The 25951-nt window shown below is 41.9% G+C and overlaps 3 protein-coding genes and 3 pseudogenes across 4 annotated transcripts in view; 1 reads left to right on the top strand and 5 right to left on the bottom strand.

The window, feature by feature from the left end:
• The window catches only part of LOC110061934 (uncharacterized), a 154556-nt gene that overhangs the window by 22095 nt on the left and 106510 nt on the right, over positions 1-25951 (bottom strand). Inside the window, exons 1-3 of one of the 2 annotated variants that reach the window (XM_089295844.1) lie at positions 5267-5354; positions 4255-4305; positions 3357-3407 (exon numbers count right to left, since the gene is read on the bottom strand). The exons of the other annotated variant lie outside the window; for it this stretch is intronic. The gene's annotated coding sequence lies outside the window, so the exon portion shown is untranslated. Of the gene's footprint in view, positions 1-3356; positions 3408-4254; positions 4306-5266; positions 5355-25951 lie in introns of those variants that run through there. 2 annotated transcript variants of the gene reach the window in all.
• LOC149107759 (uncharacterized) lies at positions 5949-7884 on the bottom strand (annotated as a pseudogene).
• On the top strand, positions 21139-22601 carry LOC149107758 (uncharacterized; annotated as a pseudogene).
• Positions 22905-23882, bottom strand: LOC149107757 (uncharacterized). The gene has a single exon (XM_089295869.1). The coding sequence runs from the start codon at positions 23880-23882 to the stop codon at positions 23106-23108; it is 777 nt and encodes a 258-aa protein (XP_089151995.1). The 3' UTR covers positions 22905-23105.
• Positions 23913-24809, bottom strand: LOC149107756 (uncharacterized). The gene has a single exon (XM_089295877.1). It carries the CDS (start codon positions 24336-24338, stop codon positions 23913-23915), a length of 426 nt encoding a protein of 141 aa, XP_089152003.1. The 5' UTR covers positions 24339-24809.
• LOC149107755 (uncharacterized) lies at positions 24804-25654 on the bottom strand (annotated as a pseudogene).

The raw sequence follows: 25951 nt of genomic DNA, 5'->3' as shown, positions 1-25951 counted from the left end.
GCATCCCAGAGCTTTTCACACGGGAGTCCCCCCCTGCCCCTGAAATAATTCGCGGGATCAAATAAGCAATTATTTAAAATTATTGCCTGGAAGGGGAACCGAATGGGTGGTGAAGCTTCCACTGGTTGTATCCGCTTTTTAAAGGGCAGCTATAGTAATGAAACTGTATTTGTACTTACGAGATCCTACTGCTGCGTTTTCAACAAACAAACTGTGGCTTTCCCTTGACAGCTTTAAACCGACGACATGCCTTCCTCCTACGGCAGTAGACTTTCCTTTGTGATCAGGGTACTGTCATGATCTTGGTGGTCGCCAAAACTTACCTAAAGAATGCCTATATCTTGGACAAATAGACATTATCTCTATCTGCGATTCGGTAACCGAGAATAGACCGGCCCTCACTAAGAAAAGATCCGTTTCGGTCAGACTTTTCGTAGACAAATGACAGTTGCCGAGGTGCCCTCCAATATCGTCATGACAGTCTCTCAAAGAAACAGCGTCTCAACGCCTCAACTTGCCCCACAATCACCTTTTACAATGTCGTGGAAAGAGCACAATTTCGACGACATTTTGATAACGTGAAAACAACTCAGGAATGTTCAATAAACATGCTAATTTGATTATGGTAACTTAGCTATCCTACAGAGAATGCTAAAAAAGGAGACAGAAATACACATTCGCTGAATTAAATTCTTATCTTGTTTGGAATCACGCCATTGAGGCCTTAAAAATATAATTCACAACTTATCAAAAAAAAAAAAACAAAAGAAAAAAGGAAACTGACGTCTATAATATCTAAAAATTATTATTAAAATATCGCAAAGTACTTTTAAAGATACACCTAGAGAGAAAAAATTATTTTAATTCCGATTAACTAAATTTTCAATCAGCTTTGAAAAGTCCTTTTAATAGCAATGCCTAAATATTTTTGATTGTGTAAATCTCTGCTGTTAGTGAAACGGAATTCACGATATTGTCGACAGTGAGGACAGCAATGCTCGCTTCGGCAATGTAACGCGGCATCTCTTTAATGAAGAAAATAGTAGGAAGAAAACAGCAAACGAGAAAAAAGAAAAGAAAAAATGTACTTTTTAAAATGTCGTTTTTATATGAGGAGAAAAAAAGATTTTTTTTCAGTATTCAAATAGTAGTTTAAAAATTACTGTTTGCTTCAACCAAGAACCCGTGGTGCGTGGTGCGTGGTGCGTGGTGCGTGATGCGTGGTGCGTGATGCGTGACTGCAAAGGTGACGAGTTGAGTCAGTCCTAGAAATCAAAAGCAAGGCGTTCCGAAGATATCCCAATTTTCGGTTTAAAATGAGTCTCATCGAGTTCTCCAAACGTTAAAACTGAATAAATCTAATCAGGTAATATAAAAACATTCGCTGACAAAAATTAAAACACATCTCAGTTCAGTCACGAGATTCGTCATTTCTTCACAAAATGTTGAATTTTCGGCTACTTGCTCGAATTTTTTGCGCTTCAAAACTAGAGTGCCCACAACTTTTAATACAGATATTTGTAGCTTAGCCTTATTACATTACACTGATAACAGTTATCATTCATGTAGAGGTCCCACTTTTGAAAAAAATCTGTTTGTTTGGAGGCTACGTTGGCAAAAATGCCAAAGACGTTTTTAAGAGGGTTCTGGAAAAAAAAATCATAACTTTGCTTGTGTTAAGATAAACGAGTAGCTTTTTGTTCTGTGGAAAGATAGAATTATCTAGTAATTCTGGAAAAAATTGGGTCGTTTTGTTAAACGTGCGTGTTTTTAGCAAGCATCGCGTAACCACCAAAATTTGGGGTGTCAATTTCCTGTTTTGTGTGGTTTTCGACTTGCCTATCAAAAAAAATTCGTCAAAAAATAAAGAAAGCGAATCTGGGGAAATAAAGGCCATTTTCGTTCATTACATATGTTGTTTGACTTGTGTAGAAAAAAATGAAGGCAATTCATTTTCCGCCAAAATTTGAGTGGTCGGTTCTTACACGAACACGCTCTTAAGTTATGGTTTTTTTGTTTTTTTTTTTGCGGATAACTTCCGAACATTTGCGACCCGTAACGCATTTTATGAAGAAATATTTAACCTACAATTTTTATTGAATCAAGGCAGGAGTATTTTTAAAAAGGAACTCATTTATAAGGGGAGATGCGGCATTCTGTTTGGCTACGTAATTTGGTTTCACACTCGTCCAGTTGATGTCACGCAACATGATTTTCGTAAGCAGTCAGACACAGTTTTTGAAAGAATTGACGATTACTAAGACTGCTAAATGTATTTGAACCACTAGTGAAAAAAATTTGGCTAAACTATCGTCAATGACTTGGCAAGAACATTGGTTCGTCAGTAATCTCGAACAATTCCCCGCACAATAGATGTTTTAATTTTCCCGCACAATTTGCCTCCAAAATCACACGTTATTTTTTCCCTGCACCCTTCTAGAAAGCCAGCTAACTTGGAGGTAAGACATTTAATTCAAGTTACCGAAAGTCTCATCTTTACAAATTTGGAGATCGACATATTTCGCGCGGTGCAAGAAACAAATCGCTTGTTTTTAATGAACTATCATTCCAAAAACGTTATTGTATTTAGCTCGTTTTATTGCAATATGATTTTTACTGCAATGTTGTAAACAATAACAGCAGTAGCCACATGCAGTCATTGACTGCCTATTTTTTGTCAGTGTTTTCGTAGTTTGAACTCATACCGCGATCGGCTCAGTTGTTATCTCACGAGAACGTTTCGAGCCTGACCTTTGTTTACCTGGTTGGCTTTCAAGCAATATTAATCCTGGACCGACCCTTTCCGAAAACGATCGACATCTTTGTATGCGAGATAAACGTATAAGGCCCGATTCTCACCAAAACTTTCTTCGCAAAACACCGCGTTCTGTCACGAAGAGCGAGCACTGTCGCCTTTCTCGTACCCAGTTTCCATGGTCTACGCATGGAACGCCTGAGACCATGACCCCTTTTGGCGACCAAAACGCTTGCCTTTTATGACTCTGGCTTTCCTACAGAAGCCCGAGTGACAAAGTTAACACTGATTTGCACTCAACACTTTTACTGAGCCGCCAGAATGAAAGCAAAAACCAATATGGGCCGATAACGGGAAATTTCCCTGTCAACATTAGATTGATTTTTCTACCAACGGCTCTTGCAGTCAATTATTCATGTGACCAAACCATTTGCGTAACTTCCAGATAGCGCTCAGAAACTGAAAACAAACAGTCACGCGATAGTCATTGATGCAAATCTCTCCCAGTGTAAATTATAAGTGTTAAACATCGCTTACATATACATTATACTTTTGGATGACACGGTATCAGTCACCGACAGTTAACAGTTTATAATCTTACCGTGTTCAGTCTCTCGATTCTCGGACGAAATTGAATCAAAAGTGATAGAATCTGAAAAACCAAAGCAAATGCAAATTAGAATTGAAAAAGTTTCAAACGTTGTGCAAAACAATCGAGTTGAATCACTTCTTCAAAAGTATGTAACTTTTTTTCGCTATCTCCGTTTTATTGTTAAAGACTGACAGCACAGGCCAATGCCTTTCGAACCATATTGCGTTGTTGACCATAGTTATTTATAGATTGAAATGATTATGAAGCCCGACAAAGCTTTTTGTTGTATGTTTCTTTTCCTCATTTTGACCTTAACTATGCATAAAACACAATAGATAATTATTTCTGTTTCATAGACTATGTAAGTCAATTGAAACGGTTCGGTTATGTGACTTATGCATAGGTATGTGATGGTAAAAGGAAAGAATATTTAGAGTCGTGGACCTTCCAACAAAAATCTTGGCATCTTTGTTTGCTCTTTTAAAGCTTGTCGGGCTTAAAAACTATTCCCCTCCACTGAAAATGCGTCGAATAGAATTTACATTCCTCGCCTTCCTATCATAGAAACTGGCTACCTTGTCTGAAGACAAATAAGACTAATAAAGAAGCAGGGCTTTTGTCATCGTTCTGTTGTAATTCTTCATATTTACTATCTATGGGTGATAATTTCGTAATTTACTTTGCGGGATTTCATTGATTTCCTTCTGTAGACTTCTCATGGTAGTGATATCAGTTCGCGGAATCAAAAACGTTCCCGTTCTTACAAGAAACGATTGAGTTTGCGATTAATCCTCACTTAGTGGTTGCCTGAATGTCGTTGCTATCATAATTGAGCTATGCATATATATTATTCCAACTGGTTAAGATAGAAACTAGACGATGCAAAGTTAGCAAGAACTGTACTTACCACGGCGGAACTTGCTTTGGAAGGTGAAGCTACAGAACCGCTTGAGGGTTTCTAGGTGTTGCAGGAAACACTGATTATCATAATACGTCAAGCATGGAAGATGTATTTCGAAGTTTCTGGAGTGTCAAAACATAAGCTTGGATGGATGCGAGATGAGCTGAAAATACAGCGGGATGTGGAATGCGGGATGCGGGTTTTGGGATAAAGATAACTGGGCCTGAGCAGCTTATGTTCATTTCAACCAGGAAATGCGAGATAAATTTGATATTAAGGGATGTAAAAGCAAACGATGGAGCTTGCAATTAATCATCACTTTGTGATTGTCTAAATGTCGTGGTTCGGTTTCATAATAAAGCTGTATATTATTCCAACAACTCTTTAAAATAGAAACCAGACGTTACAAAGTTAGCTAGAGCTGTATTTATCACGGCGCAACCTGCTTTGGAAAGTAAAACAATGGACATCGCTTGAGGGGTTCTCGATATTTCAATGAAACACTGATTATTCTAATACGTAAAGCATGGAAAATGTATTTCAAAGTTTCTGGCGTGTGAAACATATGCCTGGTGGAAGGCGAGACAGGCTGACAATCCAGGCGGGATGTGCTATGCGGGATTTGGGATAAAATTACCTTAGCCTGTGATGGCTGTGCTCATTTCAATCAGGAAGTGCGTGACAACTTTGAAAATGAGGGACGGGATTCGGGATGAAAAACTGCAAATCACAGTTACTCAGTGACTGGAGAAATTAATTTACCTTTCGGGAGTCTTTGGCAACAGTAATGAGTTAAAGAATAGGGGTTTTCAAAACAGCTTGCCAATCGCGTTTCAGTCACACCACTGGTTTTGAATAGTCCTTAATTACACGAGTTAAAAGTAGTTAGTGATTACAGTTACAAATTCTCGCAGGTTCTTTATTTGCGTTGAAAAAGTAGATCGACTGTGAACAGTTTACTTAACGATTTCAGTCTACAATGAATAACAAAGCTATTAGAATATTGATTTATACTCACTGGTTTTTGGTGAGTCGACCAGAATAAAACCAAACTGAATACGCGTCAATAGCAAGACCTTTTCCTCTGAAAAGTAGAAAAGAAGGAAAAGTTAAGCAAATTATTACTGCGTAAAGGATGCCTCCAAACAACTATTCGCGTGACTTCAATTTTCGCGTGATTCACTAATAACTTTTACAACAAGAAGAAAATCAGTCGCGCGATTTATGGAAACCTTTCCCGGTGTAAATTTAAAGTATTGCAAATCAGCTAATTAAGAACTTTAAAGTTCTTAAGAAATTCCGTAGTAAGCTCGAATGTTTAATCTTTGAAATGCTGGCCATGGTAATTGAACTGAGTGGAGTGCAATTTGGTCTGAAATCATACGCAGCGCGAGTTCGATTTGAAATCACAAGTATGATTTCAGACCAAAATTGCACGACCCGAAGTTCAATTACCACTTTATTACATCTGTTTTGAAATCGCACAATTTAATTGCCCAGTACCAATATTTATTGAACCAGTAGCCGGTTTGTCAAAAAGCGGAGCCGGAGACGCGTTTACATTTCATTTTGAAAACACGAAGACTAACATGTCAACGTCGTGTGTCAAAAACTCATTCGAGCGTAACGAAGGAAAAACACGTTCCATCTCAAGCGGTTAAAATTTGCTCAAGTCATTATCAAAACAAAACAGTCCACTTGAAAGTTCAGTCTTCGTCGTCCGACTCAATGATGTAAGTCCTTCGTTTATTCTGTGGTTCTGACTTCTCATCGACGTCTTTGGAGTAGCAATTGAACGTGCAACCCGTGTAACTCGGCAATGGAACGGGGCTGCCAGAAGAAGTGAAGGCTGCCATGCGGTACTGGAACTGCGAAGGAAAGCTTGGTGGAAATCCGGACTATCCAGACGGCTGAAAACCAGGATTGAAGCCCATCATTGCCTGATGTATTTGACCTTGTTGTTGGAGAATAGGAGCCAGTGGTGCTCGTTGGCGTTGGACTGCAAGTGCTTGATTTGAGGCTTCATTTGCACTGGTTTGGTTGGAGACCCTCGTTTGGACTGTTTTCGTTATGCCCTCCTTTATATCGGAATCCACTGATTATGTGGGACAGTTCTTTCCTTTGGTTCTCATTTATTTCATCGTAGTCGTCTAAGGAAGATTCACGAGCATGGCCTGTTATTTCGCAAATGACATTGCGCGGTTGACCAGAATTCTTCAGTGTTGACACCAATGTTTTCCTGATGCTGTGGTTCGTCAACTTCTTACTTGTCTTGAGACATGAGGCCATGGATTTCATGATATTGCCGATGGTGTTTTGTCCCATTCAAATTTTGGTGTACCAGACATCTGGTGACTGAGGACGATTTATGATGCTCAGATAGAGAGGCCCTGTGTCCTTCATTCCGTCGGGTCGCTTAGACCACCAAAGCTTGAAGAGCCGCACTGGATCCGTTTTTCCGCCGTCGGTGCTGTACATAACCTGTGGTGTAGTTCTTCGCCTGATTGACAGACCACCGCTTCGTGTTTTGGTTGGACCTTCGCAGAACTCTACGACTTCAGTGCCATATTCTTGCTGTCTTATCACAAGGTCCTCCACGTACGCGTCGTAGTGTTCCTAGCGACCGCGTAAGCCAAGTTGTTCAGTCAAGTTTTGAAAGTTCACATTGGTCAGTACCTTTCCATTGAAATCCCCCAGCTGACCTTTCTCTCACAGGGCAGATCCCTCGTCTGGTGTTAGTGGCTGTGATTTGTTTGGTCTCTTACCCTTTCCTTGCTGGCGCAGAGAAAGTGCCTTCGCGTTGAGGACTTCTTGTGAGTTATGAAACTCTCTCGATCGCACGATACTCAGTGGATAGTTTTTGTCCTTTAGATGACGTTCAATCGCACTTTGCATGATTTTCAGTGATTCTGGCTCGTATTCATCTCCGTCCCTTTCTTTCATTTCGGCGTAGAACGTCGTCAGGACCTTGTCTAGTTCTTACGGCGACATTGTTCCGATGCTGACATTTTCAAGATGGCGGGACTTTGCCCAGCTTTGGAACACGTTCATCCTCTGTTTTGTAGAGTGGGACGTATTTTTACTGCAACAGACTTCAGCTCTTGTATTTCATCGCTTGACACTACACGAAACCTCGAGACGTCTACTTCATTAGTTGCCTCTGGATTTGTTGCTGTGTTTTCTTCGTTTGTTTCTGTTTTCCTGGACTCGGGATCACACGGAGCTTCTTCAGCAGATGGTAAAGAAATATCACCAAAATAATCGTCACAAACTATACTGAAAGTTGGAAACGACTCCCGGAAAAGTTGATTTTCAGCCTGGAGGAGCTGGTCATCATCATTTAGATACTGTAAGTAATTAAATTCATCCATTTTTCAAACTTAGCGAAGTTTTGGCAACAAAAGTTGCCAAATTTGCTAAACAATGGCTTTTTTTGTCTTTCATTTTCCTGCAATGTGATTGGTTAATTTAAAAAAGCCTTGAGATCTGCTTGGTTGTTTTGTTTTAGTGTCCCGTTCTCATTGGCTGAGAAAAAGATGCGATTTGGAGCAAAAAATAGTGCGATTCGTGAATAAATCGCACCACTGAGAGCCAATCAGATTGCAAGGATAACCAGTGATTTCAAAATGGATTTAATAAAGAAGAAAAGACCCAAACTGAACACACCAGCGGATTCCATTCGCGCGAAACTTTTTACATGAATGTTTTCATGGAACTCTTGCTAATTTCATTTTCTAACGTCCTAAGTACTATAAATATGCCTTGCCGTTATTTTTAATTTATTCATTCGACAATGATGACATGAAGTCGTCGAAACATCACGCAACTGTACTTACGTCAATTTTCCTGCTGAAATCAGCTATAATTATTATAAGTGCACCCAAAGGTATCAGTCGTCGACAGCTTGCAGTTTGTAAACTTACCGTGTTCAGCTTTTCAGTCTTCTGATGAAAACGAAACAAACGTGGTAGAGACTGAAACAACGCTAAGGGAGTTTCCCTACAACACAATAGGAGGTCCAACAGGAAGTCAAAACAAATTAACATTGCAATGAGTTTTAAACGTTGCACAAAACAATCAGATGAAAACATTTGAAAGTAAGTTACATTTTTTCTATTCCCATTCCTTGCTAAACACAGACGGTAAAGTCCAATAGCTTTTAGAGCATATTGGGTTTTTGACCATAGCTAATAATCAGTGATATGGTTATCAAGGGAGACAAAGTTCTTTGTTGTATGTTGTCGTTGTTCACCGTGCATAAAACACAATAGCTGTTAACTCAATTCTGTCTATTGATTAACCAACAGAAATATTTCAGTGTTGTAATTAACGAACTGAGTATGACTGCAAACGGCACACTAATCACTCTACTGGACCTTCCAACATTATTTTATCCTGGCATCTTTGTTTGCCCTTTCGAAGTGTCTTGGGTTTAAAAACCACTCCAGTTGACTATTAAACTCTGTGTTGGCTGATTAATATAATTTACATTCCTCGATGGTTCCTGTCATAGACATACTGACTTGTTCTGAAGAGAGATGAGTCAACTAATGAAAGCTGCTTTTGCCATCGTTCTGTTTTAAAATATGGAAGACCGTGAATTAACTTTTCATCAGTTTTCACTGTATAATGTACTTTGTACTACTTGGTTAATTTCATACTTTCGTTTTGCCATGGTAACAAATATCAGATCTGGGAGAACCAAAGCGGTGAACCTTGCAATTGATCATCACTTTATGATTATCTAAATGTCATGGCTATTATAATCGAGCTATATATTATTCTAACTGGTTAAGAAGATAGAAACCAGACGATATGTGTAAAGTTAACTAGTGCTGTACTTACCACGGCAGAATTTGCTTTGGAAAGTGGAACTACGAAAATCGCTTGAGGGGCTCTACTGAGATATTTCGAGAAAACACTGATTATCATGATACGTCATGCATGGAAGATTCAGTTCGTTGTGGAATGTCAAAACAATAGTTTGTTGGGAGGCGAGATAAGTCAGTTGAAAATCCAGGCAGGATGCGAAATACGGGATTCGGGATAAAATATCCTGGACTGGCCGGGGAAAATGTGCTTATTATAACCAGAAAATGCGGGATAAAATTGATATTAGGGGTCTTACGCATATACGACGGTGACGGGCGAAGACGACGCCTGGTAAAAAATGTGTTTCTATTTCACTTTGGAATTCGCATCTATTTAGGTTTATTCAGGGTGTCTGTCGGTATTAAAACTTGCCCCCGCTGAATATGCTACGAATGCGTTCAGTTTCAAAAGGAAATACGAAATATTAGCCGCTGTGGTTTACGTTCTCCAGACAACGCAGAATTGGTCATTTCACGTTGTTGTTTTGCAGAGGACGGCAAAGAAATATACCAAGAATTATAACGCACGTGCACAGCCATTGGTTTGCTCATTAAACCTTTTATTTGGTGACGTTCTCGTTGCCGTTGCCGTCGTGTTTTGTGTAAGATCCCTATTGAGGGACGGTATGCATGACGAATACTAGCAAATCACTCCTACTCAGTGACTGAACACATTAATATACCTTAATTGGAATCCCTGATGAGACTTGGAGGACGCCTTTTCGGCTTCTCAATCGCTCTTCATCTATTTGTTTTTTAAATAGTCACAACAGCGTCATACAGTAAATATGGTTAGAAACTGGTTCTGATTGTTAACGTAAAGTTTCCAAAGCAGGATCAAAATAATGGTTTGAGCTCTTTCTTTATGTTGAAAAAGTAGATCGAATGAGAACAGTTTACGTGATGATTTAAGTCTACTATGAATAACAAAGCTAAACTTGTTTTATACTCACTAGTTTTGGTGAGTCAACACAGTGAAACCAAAACTAACACGCGTCAGTAACAGGACCTTTTCCTCTGAAAATAAGTAAAAGGGAAGAAGTTAAGCGAATTAATACCGCACAAAACGGTGCTTCCAAGCAATCATTCGTGTTACTTAATAATTCGCGTCACTCACTATTGGCGCTTACAGCAGGAAGAAAATCAGTCACGCGATTCGTGACGTCTCTTTCAGTGTAAACTCTAGATCTTGTGTACATCCACGCTGCTAGTCACAAATAGCTTACAGTTTGTAAACTTACCGTGTTCAGTTTGTCAGTCTTCTCATTAAGTTGAGCCCAAAATTACAGAAACGGAAACAGCACTGAGGGAGTTTCCACGCAAGACAATAGCAGGTCCAATAAGAAGTCAAAACAAATTAAAATTGAGATAAGATTCAAACGCTGAGCAGAACAATCGAATAAAAACTTTCGACAGTAAGTTACACTTTTTCATTTCCATATTTTGTTGAATACTGACAGTAAAGTCTAATAGTTTTTAAAGCATACTGGATTTTTAACATAGCTAATATTCAGTAAAGTGGTTTTCTAACTAGACAAAGTTCTTTCAATTGTTGTTTGTTGCTGTTCGCTCTTTGGCTTACCGGTGCATAAAACACAATAGCTGTTAACTCAGTTCTGTCTTATAGATTAATTAACAGAAACGTTGCGGTTATCTAATTAATACACTGTGGAAAGATTGCTCACAGTCCTGGACCTTCCACCATAAATCTTGGCATCTTTGTTTGCTCTTTTGAGGCCTCTCGGGCTTAAGAACCATTCCTGTTTACAATTCAACTCTGTGTTGGCTGATTAAAATAATTTACATTCCACGCCGGTTTCTGTCATAGACAGACTGAATTTCTCTGAAGAGAAATAAGACAACTATTGAAAGCTACTTTGGCCATCGTTTTGTTGTAAAATATGGAAGATCGTGAATTAACTTTTCATCAGTTTTCACTTTATAATGTACTTTGTACGATTTGGTCGATTTGAAACTCTCGTTTTCCCATGGGAACAGACATCAGAACTGACAGGGCTAAAAACTTTGCTCTTTACCAGCAAATGGTGGAGCTTGCAATTAAACGTCACACATGATCGTCTGAATTTCATGGCTACTCCGTAAAAACTAAAATCTTAAATTAAGGTGGCTCAAAATCTGAGTTTCAGCAGTGCCATTTTGATGGGTCGTAATAACCACTCTTTATCACGTGATGCTACAATCATGGTATCAAAAACCTGGCCAATCATTAGTTAACACGTTGTTATCATTTTCGTGACACAATAGGTCACCATAACAACAGTATGACCTTCTAAAACAGCCTTAATTACAGCTTCAGGGCTTATAATTTGAAAACGACAGGGTGAAATTTTTTTATATTATAAAATTTTGATAAGCACGCAACTTTTGGCAAAGTTAAAAAAAAACATCTGTACATAGGGTTCAGGGCCACCTTAAATTTTTAAAAATCTATCCAACTGTTATTACTGTTTTAAATATCTTCTCGAAAGGAATCATGTCTATCAACAACAAATGTCGAAAAAAGTTTTGAAGTTCATATGAAAGACTAGAAAGTACTGCTGAAATTAAACTGATGATGAAGTTTTACCTACTGTGTTTGCACAATTTCTCTAAACTTTGAAATTTATTTTCTCGAGTTTCTCTGGGAAAATGTTGCCGGTGTTATTTCAGTATTATTATATCGGTAGCTTTAAGAAAATGCAAAAAGGGCTGTAAAATACCTAACATTATTCTGGTATCAGGTTTTTGTCCACCAAAAATTGAAATTGCACGATCTCCTATCGGATTTCGTTTTAATCTTTGTTTGGAAATGCCAAGGGATTTCAAGTAATATTTTGGCTTTGTAGATGGGGAAGTTTTCAAGCTTAAGCATACTATACAATCACTTGTTCTGACCCATGCAGTTAACTCTCATGGAATAGTTTCTCCAAAAATTGCAATTAAAATTCCATATTTAATCAAAAATAATGTCACGCGGTTTTAATGATTGTCTCCGCAGTGTGAAATTCTCCCAGCTTACGTAGGTGCGAATGATCAAAAAAGTATATATTTACCTAGCAGTCAAAAACTCTTTTCGTTTTTCCCACAGAATTTCTATTAGAATCTGCAGAGAAAACTCGATCTCTGTGAAGAAATACCACGTGATTTCCTTCTTCAGGCTTATATGCTTCTATGTACATTGAAATTCTCACCGCCAGTTACCCCTGGCAAGTTGTAAGCTTGCAGTTTTTTTGTACAGCCGTATCTGTAAGTCACACCACAAATTTCCTATAAAGTGCCGAGAACAAAACTTGGGCAATTGGTGAATTGCAAAATCAACCACATTTTTTGTAATCGCTTGGTATTTCTGACCAAAGATCAAATATTCATTGGGGGTTTCAATGATAATTTTTTCAGAAATTGTTCATTACGAATTTCTGACCGCCGCATATCAAGCGTTTTAAACCTCTGTGGCCCTGAGTGGAGATTTTCATAGATGTGACACGGAACATGAGTTTTATAAAACGGCTTCCGGATCGCGGGCCCAGCTATTGGTTTTAGTAACACCAGCGTCATGAACTACAATTAGGTTTCATTTGTTATTAACTACATGACGTCAGAGTTAAAAGTAGTTATTGGTTACGGTTATAAATTATCCCAGGTTCTGTCTTTGCGTTCAAATGTAGATTAACTGTTAGTGATTTCAGTCTACTATGGGCAAAGCTATTGCAATATTGATTTACACATATACTCACTGGTTTTGGTGAGTCGACCAGAATGAAACCAAAATGAATACGCGTCAATAACGGGAGCTTTTCCTCTGAAAAGTATAAGGGAAGAAAAAGTTGAACAAATTAGTACTGTGCGAAAGATGCCTGCAAACAATAGACCAATTTCGATATATTAAAATTCAGCCTAACATAATAGACCTCACTGCGAGGTTCTGGGGATTAAACCCACAAACTCTGTATATCGAAACTGGTCAATTGTTTGCAGGCATCTTTCGCACAGTACTAATTTGTTCAACTTTTCCTTATCTTCTACTTTTCAGAGGAAAAGGTCCTGTTGAATTTTAATATATCGAAATTGGTGAATTATTCGTGTGACTCACTATTAGCTATGACAACATGAAGAAAATAAGTCACGTGATTCATACAAACCTCTCCCAAGGTAAATGTAAAGTAGTAAAAATTAGTTTCTTCACCTTGGGCTGACCTTCACCTTGGGCTGACACCTTGCCGTGGTGGTGAAGCTTGTGTGTCTCCATGACCCGGAGAGCTGTGCCGGCGGGGACTTTGTTCCCTGGCAGGTCTAACCATGCCGGATTGGTCGAAGGGTAGAGGCCAGACGAAGAACAGCCCCTGGTCCTCCAGGTTGGGGGTTGGGCGGCGGGCTGATAACCCGCTCCCAGAAAATGCTATTTATTACAGAAACCGAAGCTAGAACTACCACTGCACCCTATCGGGAAGCAGGGGTAAAAGATGTTAACACCCGGTTGGAACAACGTGCGAAGCAGCGAATGACGCATAAACCGCCGACGAAATTGCTGTCGCCAAAAGCGTGTGTGAAGATCGGGCAATGGAATGTTAGGACAATGTTTGAGACTGGTAAGTGCGCACAGGTGATCAAGGAGATGCAGAGGTATGGTATTAGTATTCTAGGAGTAAGTGAAATGAGATGGAACTCTTGTGGGAAGTTGAGGGTAGCTACAGGCGAAACTGTGCTATACTCAGGAATGGATGAAGGTGAAAATCATGAGAGAGGAGTTGGCTTTATTCTGTCCAAAGAAGCTGCACAATGTCTGCTGGAATGGGAGCCAGTGTCTGAGAGGATAATCAGAGCCCGGTTCAACTCGAGGTGGCAGAAGGTTACCATCTTGCAATGCTATGCCCCAACAAATGAGGCAACGGAGGAGGTGAAGGATGATTTCTACGACCAGCTACAGATGGTTTTGGAGCAGGTGCCATGTAGAGATGTGAAGATCGTCATGGGAGATATGAATGCTAAGATGGGAATGGATAACACAGGCAGAGAGGAGGTGATGGGTAAACATGGAGCAAGAGCTGAGATGAATGAAAATGGTGAGAGATGGGCGGACTTCTGTCAGGCAAATGAACTGGTAATCGGTGGAACGCTGTTCCCCCATAAGGAGTGTCACAAGCGGACATGGAGGTCTCCTGATGGTGGTATTGTGAATCAGATCGACCACCTGGCATTTAGCAAGAGATGGAGGAGCTCACTGCAGGACGTTCGCGCGATGCGTGGAGCAGACGTTGGGTCAGACCACCACCTGTTGATGGCAAAAGTCAGGCTAAGGATTGCCAAAGTGAGAAAGGGGGATAGTGGCCGAGTGCGTTTTGAGGTCAGCAAGCTGAAAGATCTGGAGGTTAGGAACGCATTCAAACTAGCACTGCATAACAGATTTGAGGGTCTGCAGCAGTTGATGGAGGAGGAGGAACTGTCAGTGGATGATGAATGGAGGCAGATTGAACAAGGTTATGTGGAGACCTGCGAGCAGGTGCTGGGTAGGGCAAAGGCAAACAGGAAGGAGTGGATCAGCAAGGAGACTTGGGAGTTAATCGAGCAGCGAAAGGTGGCAAAAAACACCATAAACATGGCCAGAACAAGAAACCAGAAGAGAGAGGCAAGTAAAAGATATCAAGAGTTAAATAGGGAGGTGAAGAGGAGGTGTAGGAGAGACAAGAGGGCGTATGTGGAAGCAGAAGCTGAGAGAGCTGAGGAGGCTGGAAAGAGAGGTGATGCAAGGACTTTGTACGAGATCACTAGAAAGCTAAGTGGGAGGATCCAGAATACTTGTAAGCCAGTGAGAAATGAGGCAGGCGTGTTGCTCAGGACAGCAGAGGAGGAGATGCACCGGTGGAGGGAGCACTTTCAAACAGTGCTTAACCATGAGGAGCCGATCAACCCGCCAGAGGTGGAGCCAAATGACGAGCTTAACATCAGGACAGGTCACGTTACACGTATTGAAATCAAGAATGCTATAAAGAAGTTAAAAAACGGGAAGGCTGCAGGATGTGACAATATTCCACCAGAGGCAATTAAGGCGGGAGGGGACACATCAGAGGAGGTTCTCCTGGGCCTCTGCAACAGGTTATGGAATGAGGAGAAGATACCAGAGGAGTGGAGAAAAGGTCTGCTAATCAAGCTGCCCAAGAAAGGTGATTTGAGCTACTGTAAAAACTGGCGTGGCATTATGTTGCTGAACATGGCAAGTAAGGTGTTTTGCAGAGTGATCCTGGAGCGCATCAAGATTGCGTTGGACGAAAAGCTGAGAGAGGAACAGGCGGGCTTTCGAGCAGGTCGAAGCTGCACGGATCAAATAGCAACACTGCGGATTATTATAGAACAGAGTATCGAGTGGCAGTCCTCCTTGTACATCAACTTTATCGATTTTGAGAAGGCCTTCGATAGTATCAGTAGAGATGTTTTGTGGAGGTTGTTGCGGCACTACGGGTTGCCTGACAAGATAGTCACCATCATCAGAGTTCTCTATGAGGGTTTCTCCGCACAGGTGGTACACAATGGACAGAAGACTCAACCATTGGATATGAGGACCGGGGTAAGACAAGGCTGCCTGCTATCTCCCTTGCTGTTTCTGGTCGCCCTGGATTGGGTGACGAGGACAGCCTTTGACAGGAAAAGAGGTATTCAGTGGACCTTTACGACATCATTAGAAGATCTTGACTTTGCCGATGATCTGGCCCTACTGTCGCACAGAATACAGGATATGAAGGATAAGACACGAGCCTTGGAGGTACAAAGTGCGAAGGTAGGCCTGAAGATCAATGCCACCAAGACAAAGCTGATGCGTATTGGTACCAAACGTGGTGATGTTGTGTCGGTAGCTGGGAAGCGGGTTGAGGAAGTGGATGAGTTCACATACCTTGGGAGCATTGTAAGCAAGAAGGGAGGCACTGACGAGGACATTCAGGCACGAATTGGAAAGGCAAGACAGGCATTTGCGATGCTGAGACCAATATGGCGATCCACGGCACTAACAACCAAGACCAAGCTGAGAGTCTTTGGGACAAATGTGAAGGCGGTGCTCTTGTATGGTTCTGAAACTTGGAGGCTGACCAAGGGATTGGAGCAGAAGTTGCAAGTGTTTATCAATAAGAGCCTGAGGAACATCTTGCGGATTTGGTGGCCTAGAAAAATCAGCAACAAGGACCTTTGGAGTCAAACAGGGCAACGACCGATAGAGGAAGAGATAAGACAGAGAGCTTGGGGCTGGATCGGCCACACACTGAGGAAACCAGATGGACACGTAGTCAAGAGGGCACTAGAGTGGAACCCACAGGGGAAGCGAAAGAGAGGGAGACCCCAAAACAGCTGGAGGCGCACGAGAATGGCAGAGTTGGCGGCGAAGCATGTTACGTGGAATGAGGCAAAAGGCACTGCACAAAATAGGGTTAGGTGGCGCGCGCTAGTTGAGGACCTATGTTCCACTTAGGAACGAAGAGGATTAAGTAAGTAAGTAAGTAAGTAAAAATTAGTTTATTACTTGTCATATGTGCACCCAACTCTATCAGTCACAGACATTTTGCAGTTATTACGTTTTGTTCTATCTCCATTTCTGTCAACATACTAATGAGAAAGTCCAAGAGGCAAATTGAACGTGAGTCACTTCGTTTACAGAGGGATAAATGTTTCAGCCAAAATTGTTCCCATCACAGTGAAACTGCGCCTCACGATCACCTCATTACGGCCACTTTTTTTTGGCTCGGCGAGACGCCCATACTTTTCTTTGTAAGGAAGCCCTGTTAATGCGACCACCTTGTAAATGCGGCCAACGGCCACATTCTGAAATCCCAACCTGTATAATCCTTGATAATTTTACTCCGTTTTATACGGTTACTCAAAGCAGTTATGTTCGTCTTTCCATTGTTAATGTGCTATGTACTGATTGAAGTCTCTCTACTTTTTAATCATATCTGAATATAATTCTGGATGCTTCTGAAAGAATAGTTGTTTTTAGAAGTGGAATTGTGATATATTTGTTAAGACGTCACTCCGTTTAGACCAGTCGTGAAATTTGACCCTACTCCGTTAATACGGCCAAATTATCCTGATCGTGGCCCGCTGGTTAACGTATTAAATAGGGATCCACTTTAAATTAGCTAGGTAGATATGAAGATTAATATCTTCGGAATTGCTTTTCTGTCAAATGATTACGATAACTGGGCTAGGCTGTACGTAACACCCGTCACAAAAAGAGGAAGAGTTGATAACTTTAATTAATGTTGACAGTGTCATGGCTAACAGTGTTGCTTTGGAAGACCTGAACCATACCGCTAATCTTTGGAGACTTCTGTGCAGTGGCTGTCGAATTGACGTTGTAGAAAGTTCGCTTGTCTTATTCTAAGAAACATTTAGTTAATTTCCCTTTAAAAAACAATTGTAAATCGTAATCCGTTTGAATTCGTACTGAAGTAGGGTAAACTTATCAGGCTCAGAGTCGAGAACTCATGATCAACACCTGCTACAATAGACCATTTTTGTTTGTTGCACATAAATATATAAAGAACTTAAGAGTCTGTCCATGAGAAAACTAGGCAGAACCAGGCAGGAGGTAATACAGCTTAATTCAGCGATTTCGCTCAAACTTGGTACAAATGTTTGCTGAATAAATGATCCTAGCAAAAACTTAGGTCAAAATATTTTATTCCCTTCAAGTTAGGGGACCTCCTCCAAAAATGGCCGTCATATGTCACTAATTTATGCATGTTTAGTTAGCTGCCTTTGATTTAATATTTCTACAACAAAAAAATGAAATAATTCACTGGATCATGTTCTACTACTATCAGTCTCAGAGCACCAATATTCATTTGAACTAGACAATTTGATTTCTCGCCGTGGCTCCATCTCAAGTAAGGTGCAAATTTCGTAGTGTTGTGAATAGTCTTTAACTGATGGCAAATATCTGCACTGAGCAACAGCAAATACACATTATTATAACATGGATAGTGAGAGCAATCACTAAAGTTCTCAAAAAAGTCATAAACTGTTTGCGGACTTCAATATTTTTTCCGTGCTGGCATACTGTTTACATAAAACTTTACGATTTTTGGCCGTTTCATTAACATGCACTAAAACACAAAACCCATTTTTCTGTCTTAACCTAACTCGAAATCAAGTACCTAAGTATTTTCCTATCAATTTGCAGAATGAATTCGGCGAAAAGAATCACTTGAGACATTTGTTTCATATATTTTCACAGCTACATTTTGTGGCATTCTCAAGATATCGATAAAACGCGGCAGAAGATTCAACGCATAAGCTCCCTCAACTTATGTTTTGAGGTGTAAAATAGAATGGACAAAAGAAATAACTACTACACACATGACAGTTAGACGTGATTTTGCGCTCTCGTTGATTCTTGGGTTGCGAAATGTCCTGTTTTGCGTCATGTGTCACGTTGTTTCGACCCGAGGTTTAAAGAGAATAGGCCCTTTGTAGCTGGAATCACGTGACCAAATTTTTCCGAGAAAATTTTTATATTATGGGCTATAACTTGAAGAATGCCAGAAATGGAAAGAGCGCATCGAAAATACCAAAATGGCCAAGTTTGAGCCCCTGGCATTAAAAAATTTAGAGGGTTTGTATGGAAAATGTTGCTGGAGACCAAGACCTTGCTCTCCAACAACCTTTTCCATAAAAATCTTCTTATTCTTTAAAAATTCAGACTGTCAAAAAATCTCATTCCTTAATGATGCGGGCCTCAAACTTGGCCATTTTGATACTTTCGACATGCTTTTTCCATTTCTGGCATTTGTTAAGTCATAACTCATAATTTTATGAAAAGTAGGTCACGCGATGGCTTAGCTGCAAAGGGCCTATTCATTGCCATCCCGCTTTCGTCATTAGAGATATCAACATTCGTCGAGAAGGCTACTCAAAAGGCCGTTTAAAATCCAGGAAGAGCCATCCCTGCCGTAAGTGTTATAACACACATGTAAGATGAGGGTTCTGGCACAGCAGTGATCAAGGTGAAGAGAACGGGGAAAATAAGCCTCCCACGCTTAACCTCGGAATTTCGGGAAGTTAAGCGTGGGAGCCTTATCTTGCCCGTTCTCTTCCCTTGATCACTGCTGTGTCCAGAACCCTCATCTTACATGTGTGTGTAACGTAAACAGTACAGCCGTAAAACAAAAAAATTGGGTAACTTAGCGGGTCCAGCGAAGCTGTAACGGCTGTAATCAAAATGCGCGGATGTGCCAGTCTGCATTGGTATATACACAAAGTGTGCCAGAATTTTTTCCTATTGAAGAATTATATGCACAGTATATACGCCGACATGGCTGTCGCAAGATATTCGTCCGATGTTCTGCAAATGTTTTACGGCCGAATACCGAGGGAGGAAAACAGAAACCTACCCGAACCGTTACAACCAGATTTAACCGTATTATATGACGGGTTTCAAATATCCCAAAATAATTTCCAAGAATGGCTTCGTGTGTGGAAAATGGATGTATCCGAAAGAAATCCAAACAATAAAGATCTTTTAATGTTTGCAAGAGAAAATAAAGAAAAGATCACTGATTTGGTTGAACAAGAAATCCTAAAGTTAAAAATCGTAAAAGTAAGTTTTGGGTTACAAGTAAAGTTTTCAATAGAAAGAAACGGTGAAACGCAACACATGAGTCATTATTTTAAAGAAAAAGAAACGCACGCTTTCAACAGAAATGAGGAGGACCAGATAAAACAAAAATTTGACGAATTCATTGAAAAAGCAAAAGGAGAAATAGAACACTGGTCTGAGAATGGATCAGGATGGGAAGTTGAAAAGATAGAAATTGCGTACGTGAATGTCGCGCGCTATAAGCCATTTCGCGGAGGAACCTATTTACCTCTTCTAGCCAATCTGGCAAAAAAGAAGGCAATAATAAACTTGCAAAACAGAGACAACAAATGCCTGAAGTGGGCGATCAGAGCCGCTTTATTCCCTCCAAAAGATGGAAAGAACCCGCAAAGACCAAGCAAATATCCTGTTAACGATGGTATTAACTACGAAGGCATTGTCTTCCCAACACCATTTGATCAAATAAAGAAGCTTGAGGCGCAAAACGCGAACCTAGCAATAAATGTAGTTGGCTAGGAAGACAATTGTGTGGTTGTGTACAGGAAAAGCAAAAAAGAAGCGAACGTGCGGTGGATAAACCTGATGTTAATTGAGTCAGGGGAAATTCAGCACTATTGTTGTGTAAAACGGTTGAATGATCTGCTCTTCGATCAGAGCAAAAACAGAAATGCAAAACACTTTTGCGTGATGTGCTTAAATGGTTTCTCAAGAGCAGACTTGCTCGAGAGCCACAAAAAATATTGCAACGGAGTGAACGGCGTGCCGACAAGGATCGTGATGCCAGAGGAGGGGAAAAACACCCTTTCCTTCCAAAATCATAGCAAACAGATGAGGGCGCCCGACGTGATATACGCGGACTTCGAGGCTTTAGTCAGAAAGATTCAAGGCTGTGAACGTGGGCCAGAGAACAATCAAACAAGCTACACAGGGAAGACCGAAAGGCATGAGGCATGCGAGTATTCTTACATGGTTGTGAGAAGCGACGGTGGGGTTGCAGGGTCAAAGGTTTACAGGGGCGAAAACGCGGTGGGAACGTTTTTAAGTGACATTCTGCAGGAAGAGGTGAAAATAAGAGAGAGTTTGGCCGCACCAAAGCCGATTGTGATGACGGCCGAAGACTGGGGAAAATTAAAAAATGCAACTGATTGCCACATTTGTAACAAAAGTTTGATAAAAGACGAATTCTTAGATTCTTTACCTGTTTGGAACATCGAAAAAGCCGTTGAAGAAGGCAGTGAAAAATGCAGTTATTGGGGCCAAGGCCACAAAAAATGTTTTTACATGGCACAGAAAGAGCAGAAATGGGGTGTTCAAAGACTAACAAGACTGGCAGACAGAAAAGACCAGTTGGAAGCAAAATCACAGGAAAATTGTAAGTACCGCGGAAACCCTTTACTTCAGAAAAACTTCAGAGACGCAGAAAAGGACCATTGCCACATAACGGGCAGGTACCGCAGAGCCGCGCACAGCGAATGCAGTAAGAAATTGCGAATAAATCCCAAGACGGACCAAATACCAGTTGTATTCCACAACCTTAGGGGCTACGACGCACACCATTTAATGCAAGCGATGTCGCAGCTGCAGAAAGAGGTGAAATGCATCGCCAACAACATGGAGAAATACATCACATTTTCGGTTGGAGGTCTGCGTTCCATCGACAGCTTGAACTTTTTGCAAGGAAGCCTTGATTCACTTGTAAGCCCAACACCAAAGGAGTCATTGAAAATAACATCAACGATTTTAAAAGGCAGCGACCTGCTTTACAAAAAAGGGATCTACCCTTATGAGTACATGGACACATGGGGGAGATTCGGCGAGACAAGGCTTCCGGACAAAGAAAAGTTTTATAGCAAGCTGAACGACGAGCACATAACAGACGAAGAGTACGCGCACGCGCAGGCTGTCTGGGAGGCTTTTGAATGCAAAACGCTGGGCGATTATCACGATCTTTACGTAAAAACAGATGTCGCGCTGCTGGCGGATGTTTTTGAGAACTTCCGAAACCTTTGCCAAGAGTAGTACGGGTTAGATCCGGCGCATTATTTCACGTCGTCAGGACTGAGCTGGGACGCGTTCTTGAAAAAGACGGGGGTCGAGCTTGAGTTATTCACAGACCTTGAAATACATATCTTCGTGGAAAGGGGAATGCGGCGCGGAATCGCCATGGTAAGCAAGAGATACGCTAAGGCAAACAACCCGCTAGTACAGGGCTATGACCCAAGCAGGCCAAAAAAATACATCATGTATCTCGACGAAAACAACCTTTACGGATGGGCAATGAGCAAGCCCCTCCCGAAAAGTGATTTCAAATGGAAACGTGTTATGCCCACAGAGGAGGAGATCGTGAAGAAGAAAGAAAACGCAAAGAATGGTTGGATTGTTGAGGTTGATCTTGAATATCCAGCAGAACTGCATGAGGAGCACAACAGCTATCCCCTGGCGCCGGAGAAAAAGGCCGTGAAAAAGGAATGGATGTCGGACTACCAAAAGAGGCTGATGAAAGACCTGGAGCTGAGACCCCCGGACAGCAAGAAGCTGCTGCTGACGCTTGAGGACAAAAAGAACTATGTCGTGCATTACAGAAACTTGCAGTTTTATCCTGATGTACGACTTCTTCTACAACCACCTGAAAAAACAATACGGCTCAAGGTGCGAGCTTTTGTACACAGACACCGACAGCTTTCTGCTTGAGATCGAAACGGATGACATCTACAAAGACATTGAAACGAACAAAAATCTGTATGATACGAGCGACTACTCGAAGGAGCATCCACTCCACTCAAACACCAACAAAAAGGTCTTGGGCAAAATGAAAGACTAATGTGCCGGAACCCCCATAGCAGAGTGTGTGTGTCTGAGACCGAAAATGTACTCTATCCTGAAGGCGGACAAAAAAATATCAAAAAAGCAAAGGGCGTAAAAAAGAGCGTCGTCAAGAAACAAATAACGCATGAACGGTACAAGGAAACGCTTTTTGGTGCGAAGCAGCAATGGCATGGAATGAACATTCCTGAAGCGAGGGACACGAGATCTACGGCATGCATCTAAACAAAATTTCGCTTTCACCGTTCGATTCAAAGCGATGGATAGGTGACGATGGTATCCATACAAAAGCTTACGGGTACACAAACATGGATATATTGCCTACATTAACGGATGATGAACTCAGAGAGTTGGAAGCCAAAGTTTCAAAGTTGCTCTGGGGGTAACTGTGTGTTTGGAGGGACAACGAGCAGTTCTTAACGCACGAAGCCGCGCTTGGGGCCGTCGCGCAAATAGTGGAGAACGGGTTGATCCGGTTTGGTGAAAGATCTTTCAATGCTGTAAACTTTCAAAGACCAGAATGGGTCTGTGGGTCTTTTTACACCGCCTTCAAGCTCTCCGGGCTGGTAAAGATAACGAACTTAGACAAGAGAGGGGAGTATTTTTTCGTTTTTTCCAACAGGCCTTGAATAAGATGTCGATGGCCTTGCATAAACAGCTTTTTCTTTGATGGCAACGGCGGGTTTCTTGCCGATAAGGCTTGTTACCTCGTTGTTCAAAGCCGAAACAACTTCTGGAAGCCTTTTGACCCAGGCAGTGAACCGCTGGCCCTCAGGGAGTCGCATTTCCACGGCATACTGGCGCCCGAACAAGCGCTCAGCCAGGGTGCGGTTGAAACGTTCAACAATGGCCTGGTCGCGGTGAATGTCAACGCGCCCGCGGCGGATATATGTTTTGTGCTTTTCCCTCTCTTGTGTGATAGCGCCCATGAATTCGCGCCCGGGGTCAACCTGCAGCATTTGAGGCCATTTCAGAGGTGAGCGATTGTAAATCTTCTGAAAAGCCTGGGCGACCTCATCTGAATTTTTCGAAGTCAGTGGTTCAGCCTCTTTGTAGCGGCTGGCCACGTCGACAACGGTCAGCGCGTATTTGAAAACTTTGCGCCCGCGGGACAGTTTGTCGTGCGGCAGAAAAAGAAGGTCCACCTGGTGGACCGAGTTGGATGTGGGAACGTCGAATTTCGGCCGAGGAATTCGCCGAGGCGCGGGGAGGAATATCTGCCAGAGCGCTTGCTTGATCAGCCCCTTTTTTGCGGTTTCTTCAGGTACCTTGGCGGCTTCGGCTAATTTTTTGATCGCGGCGATACCTTTCCAGTAGCCCCCGGGGCCGTTGTATATATTTGCGAGTTTGGCGTCCATTGCGCTACTATAAGAAGGAGTTAAAAAAGTTTAAAGGAACCGGAAGGCCGCGTAGCCCAGAGCGAGCGCCCCGGCGCCAACGAACATGAGTTCACCATTTTTCTGCTGCTCGCTTGGCTGATAGAAATCTGAGAACATGGGCTCTTTGGGGGGTATCATTCGTTCGTCAGGATGCGCCTCGTTGTAGAGTTTGAAGGCATAGTCAGTGTTGGTGAAGTTCTGCTTAGCCTCCGCCTTTATTTGCGCGTTGGTCGCAATCCAGTCAAGAAGTTTGGTGCGGTCGTGCGTGTATTTGGCATAAGCCGCTTGGTACGCCTCGATAGCTTTGTCATGGCGCTTTTTTTCTTCAAGTGCAGCTTTGTCGCCGCCGCCAAGCGCTCTCGCTAGATAATTGCCACCGATAAAAGCCGTGGCGTTCAATACAGCCCCGCCAATCATGATCGCGATGCTCGCCATTGTATATCTTGTAAATCTTTTTTTAATTGTCGTCGTATGGCGGCGGGGGCTCGTAGGGAGGAGGTGTAGGGCATTTCTCCGGTAATGGAAAGTGTTCAGTATCAAGATCCTCAAAATCGGAGTCTTGATAATCGGAATCTTCAGAAAGACCACACCAAAAACATAAGGCCTCAGCGGTATAAAAACCTATATTGAATGAAAAATATAACAACGCAACCGTTGAGATGACTTTGATAGTGAAACAAGAACGCGCCATTGCGTTATTATTTTTTTTTCTAAACGCTGGTGGGAAGGATTTTTTAATCCTCGAGGAAATGTTTGAGCGCAATGCTACCCGCCATGAGGGCGGTGAACTGCACGTAATTCATCGCGCTGCTGCTGGGATCAGAAGTGAAGTTCTCTTTCACAACCTTTTTTGCAGCCCAGCCGATGCCAGCGGCTAAGCCAGTGAGAGTAGCGGCGTCAACGACGGTCTTGACAAGCTTGTTGTCGGACATGATAGCGGTTGATATAAGTAAAAACAAAAGTTTAAAACAAAATTAATCTGTCTTTCCGCGGCTTCTTCTTCTTCTACTTCTTCTTATTATTTCTCCTATTCTTCTTCTTACTTCTTGTTCTATTCTTCTTTGTCTTATTTCCTCTCCGTCCTTATTGTCAAATGCTGCTCTCAAAAAATTGAAGGTTGCGCAAAGAACCTTTTTGTTTAAGCCGAACAACACATACGTGACACCAAAAGAGGTGGCGAAAGTGATTAGAGTCTGTGGAACGTTAAGTTCTGGCATCGCGATATACATTACACTCAAAAGTTTAAATCATTTTTCTTAAACCTTTTGGCTGTGTCGCGCGAGTGGGTTCTGGCTCAACAAGCGCGGGCTCAGGGGCGGGCTCAGGTGTTTTTATTTTGTCGAATACGGCCTTGAGCTCTTCCCGTTTGTAATAAATCCCGACCAGTGAAACGACTATGCTGGCAACAGCAAGCCATTGGGTGGTGCTGAGGCCGATATTTCTTTCTCCGCTGCACTTTGGACTTTCGCCTTCTGTAGTCGGGGCTGGCTCGGGGCCCGCTGTGGTGGCTTTCGCCTTGTTGCTTGCCATATAAGCCTCAGCTGCTTTTTTCTGTTGCTCCCGGGCCAGCCGCGTTCTTTCAGCAACCATTTTTCCAGCGGCCACACGCTTGGGATTTTTACGCGCTGCGTTGAAGTTGTTGCCGTCGGAGTTGTCGAATGCTGTGTGACATCGACGGCAGGTGCTGCCTGGGTCTCGCCCTGCGTATGCGCCGTGACGGCAGGTGCGCTCTCGGATTGTTCGGTTGACATGATGAGCAAATATAATAATGCTTAAAAATTCACTCAGGATTTTCTGCAACCACTCAGCGGTTGTTGAGGATTGCTCTTCCGATTTTACCTCGGCTTTTCTCTCCAAATGTGAGTTAAAATCAACATGTTTTGTGGTGATCAGCGCCGCGTTGGCCGCAGCAAGAAACCGGCCGCACTTCAAAGCAAGGTTGCCGGCCAGATTGGAGAGCTCTTTGTTTATGATGTAGTCGTTTCTGAGTTCTTTTTGGTAAGCGCCGATGTCTTTGATGTTGACGGTCATTCCGACCACTTTGGATA

The sequence above is a fragment of the Orbicella faveolata genome, unplaced genomic scaffold, assembly GCF_042242905.1.
Source record: "Orbicella faveolata isolate gen_17 unplaced genomic scaffold, um_ofav_v1 contig_26, whole genome shotgun sequence".
Taxonomy (NCBI): domain Eukaryota; kingdom Metazoa; phylum Cnidaria; class Anthozoa; order Scleractinia; family Merulinidae; genus Orbicella; species Orbicella faveolata.
The sequence above is the reverse complement of the archived record's forward strand: the minus strand, read 5'-3'. Positions and strand labels throughout refer to the sequence as shown.